At 47.4% G+C, this 3,047-nt stretch overlaps 1 protein-coding gene across 1 annotated transcript; it reads left to right on the top strand.

The window, feature by feature from the left end:
* Positions 1–178: 178 nt before the first annotated feature.
* Positions 179–2,358, top strand: PADG_05978 (uncharacterized protein; the record flags this gene model as incomplete). The annotated part of the gene is made up of 5 exons (XM_010762985.1): positions 179–445; positions 568–840; positions 909–1,346; positions 1,436–1,494; positions 1,614–2,358. 5 exons carry the CDS (start codon positions 179–181, stop codon positions 2,356–2,358), a joined length of 1,782 nt encoding a protein of 593 aa, XP_010761287.1.
* Between the last annotated feature and the right edge of the window lie 689 nt (positions 2,359–3,047).

Below are 3,047 nucleotides of genomic sequence, written 5' to 3' on the forward strand. Positions count from 1 at the left end.
TATATTACTTTAGTATATCTCTAATCACTTTATCACCTCTTGTATCGGGCCTATACTTCTTATTTCTTTCATCCTATTGCTCTTCTCCCTTTTGCTACCTTTGTCACTATTACAAATCCTTTACCCCACAACAGCAAAAGGGACGACGGCAAACGGTCCAAATACCAGGGATATAGCAATGGCTATAACAGCCAACGAGAGCCTGACATTAACAGGCATGCCACCTGAGAATGTCGAAAAGCAGCCACTACCATCGCCAGTCCCTGAAAAACCAAAGAAATCGGCGGCATTTTTTCTAACGGTCTTTTGGCTTTGCCTCGTGTCGGTGATCACTTCGTTGGACTCCGTCATTATCACAGCTATCCTGCCGTCGATTGCGAGAGATCTCCCCGGTACAACAGTTCAGCTTTTCTGGTGCGGAACAGGCTTCTTGTTAGCTCAGACGGTCAGTTGTATTCCGATTCAATTCATCCTTTATCGAATAGAATATTTAACCTCTGGGCTCAAAGGCAACTGTTATTGCCTTTTTGGCCCCTGTACGACGCTAACATAACATGTCTCCTTCAGGTCACCATTCCGCTCTATGGTAGCTTTAGCGACATCTTCGGGCGTAAATGGGCTCTAAACCTCGCATTAACCATCTTTACACTGGGCAGTATTCTTTGTGCAACTGCGAAACACATGCAGTGGTTGGTTGCTGCGCGAGCAATCAAGGGTCTCGGTGCCGGAGGCAACCTCAGCCTAGTTTCCGTTATCATCAGTGATATAACAACCCTTCAAGAACGGGGTTCGTACATATCCCTAGTATCTCTGGCGTGGGCAGTTGGCACGATAGCTGGGGTGAGACAACCCCCAATTCTACCTCTTTGCATGGAAAGCCTCTTAACCCAAATGATGATGTTGCAAAGGTCCCCATAGGAGGTGCTATAGGAGAGCGGACTTCATGGCGATGGTCATTCTGGATCAACGTTCCCATCTGCGTCGTCTCCATTATCGGCCTCACCATCTCTCTCAGGCTTAAGACGGCAACAACAACACTAACGGCCAAAATTGCCCGCATCGACTTTCCAGGCATCATCGTTTTTGTTGGCTCAACCACCTCATTCCTACTAGGTTTGACGACCGGCGGCACAATTCACCCCTGGGACTCCGCGAACGTGCTCGTTCCACTCATTGTAGGTGTAGCAGGGTGGGGTTTATTTATCTTTGTCGAGCTGAAGTACGCCCGCGAGCCCATGATTCCACTGCGGGTTTTCCATGACCGCACAGCCGCGACGGGGGGATATTCTAGTGTATTCTTCCATGGTTTGGTGTTGTGGTGCTTATCATATTATATTATTATCTTTGTAAGCTCAATCCTAGTTGGCTTAATCTCTCTGAGTGAATGAAGTATCCTGAGTGGATATCTAACATGTAACTTACTTACGCTTCACAGTTTCTCGGAGTCACCCAACACAGTCTCCTTCATTCAGCCGTGGAAACACTACCAGGAACGTAAGTACTCCCATCTATCCGTCCGAACACGGCAATCACAAGCCCAACTCATGGGGGGCAAAACTCCTTCTACTCACAAGACGGCGAAATATCAACCACTAACCTGCCACCCAACCCAGCGCCTTCATCGCCCCCTTTTCCATTACCGCAGGAATATTGATGACAAAAACCCTCCGCTTCCAAAAGATAATCTGGGCCGGCTGGGCAATCATGACCGTCGGCACAGGCCTTAACGCTCTGTTAAAACCTCACTCGACCGGCGGCATCCTCTACGGTGTGCGCATCATCATGCCCATCGGCGCCGGTCTTTTATTCCCCACAACAGTCGTAGCCGTCCAATCCGTGCAAAAGGGCGAAGATGTCGGCATCGCCACCTCCGTGCAGGTCTTCGCGCGCAGTTTGGGCCAGGCCTTTGGTGTTGCGCTGGGTGCGGTGATCTTTCAAAACGAGTTTGACAGATTCGTACGGCGGGCTGTGGCGGCCGGCGGACTGGTTGCGAGAAACCCACTGATGCTGATACCGGGATCACAGGCGGACGCGGCTTTTGATATCATCAAGACGTTCCCTGAGAGTGTTCAGGAGATTTATCGATTTGTGTATGCGAATTCATTGAGGACGGTTTGGTATGTGATTACGGGGATTTCAGGGTTTGCACTTTTGGTTAGTTTGGCGATGAGAGATGAGAGTTTGAATAAGGATGCGAAGGGGAGGCATCAGTTTGACCATGAGGGGAAGGATGGGAGGGTGGTTGATGGTGATGGCGATGGTGATGGTGATGGACCTGGTGAACGGGATGTCAAACGTGAGAGGTTGGAGAATGACGACGGTGTGAATGGGAGCAGTGTGGCAACCACCGTAGGATGAAAAGCAGTTAGTTCATTTCTCCTTTTATGTAATGTTTGCTTTCTTCTTCTCGCCTTTTGCAATTGCCCATGCAAGCCTTCTATACTCAATACGGACCGTTTTATGATATCTTTCTCACACAACCCGATACCCTTGCATACCGTGATGTTTCTTCGTTCTTCCATATCAAGTCACGGCATGGAATCGAGCAAGTAATATAGATTTGGCTTTTAGAATAGCTTATCGTAACGTAACGCTCTGCCCCAATACAATAGAAAATAATATTTTGCAGCTGTGTGGTGGTACGGCGTGTTATTGGATTGTATGTCGGCCTGGGTTGCAACCTGTCTTGATAGATACATATTCGAGTCAAAGAGGATAGAGATCGACAATAGCACTGAAGAGCTGTTTATATAAACCCCAAAAGAAAATATGCGCACAGCAATCTCATTCCATGACATGCTACACTGTTGTTAAAATCAATCGCAGGTGAATCCCAGCCAAATAGACGATCCTGTACCAACAAAAGGAAAAAGAGAAAAAGAAAAAAAGGGAATAAGATATCCAGCAGTAATACACGTATGTCTGCAGAATAATGACATAGATGAATCCTCACTTTTTGAATCTATCCATCCGTCTATTCATCCAACAATCCATTCTACAGAAACGAAAAGGAGAAAAAAAAATTCAGTCCCATCACCGATACCCAC

Source organism: Paracoccidioides brasiliensis (genome assembly GCF_000150735.1).
Source record: "Paracoccidioides brasiliensis Pb18 unplaced genomic scaffold supercont2.7, whole genome shotgun sequence".
NCBI lineage: Eukaryota > Fungi > Ascomycota > Eurotiomycetes > Onygenales > Ajellomycetaceae > Paracoccidioides > Paracoccidioides brasiliensis.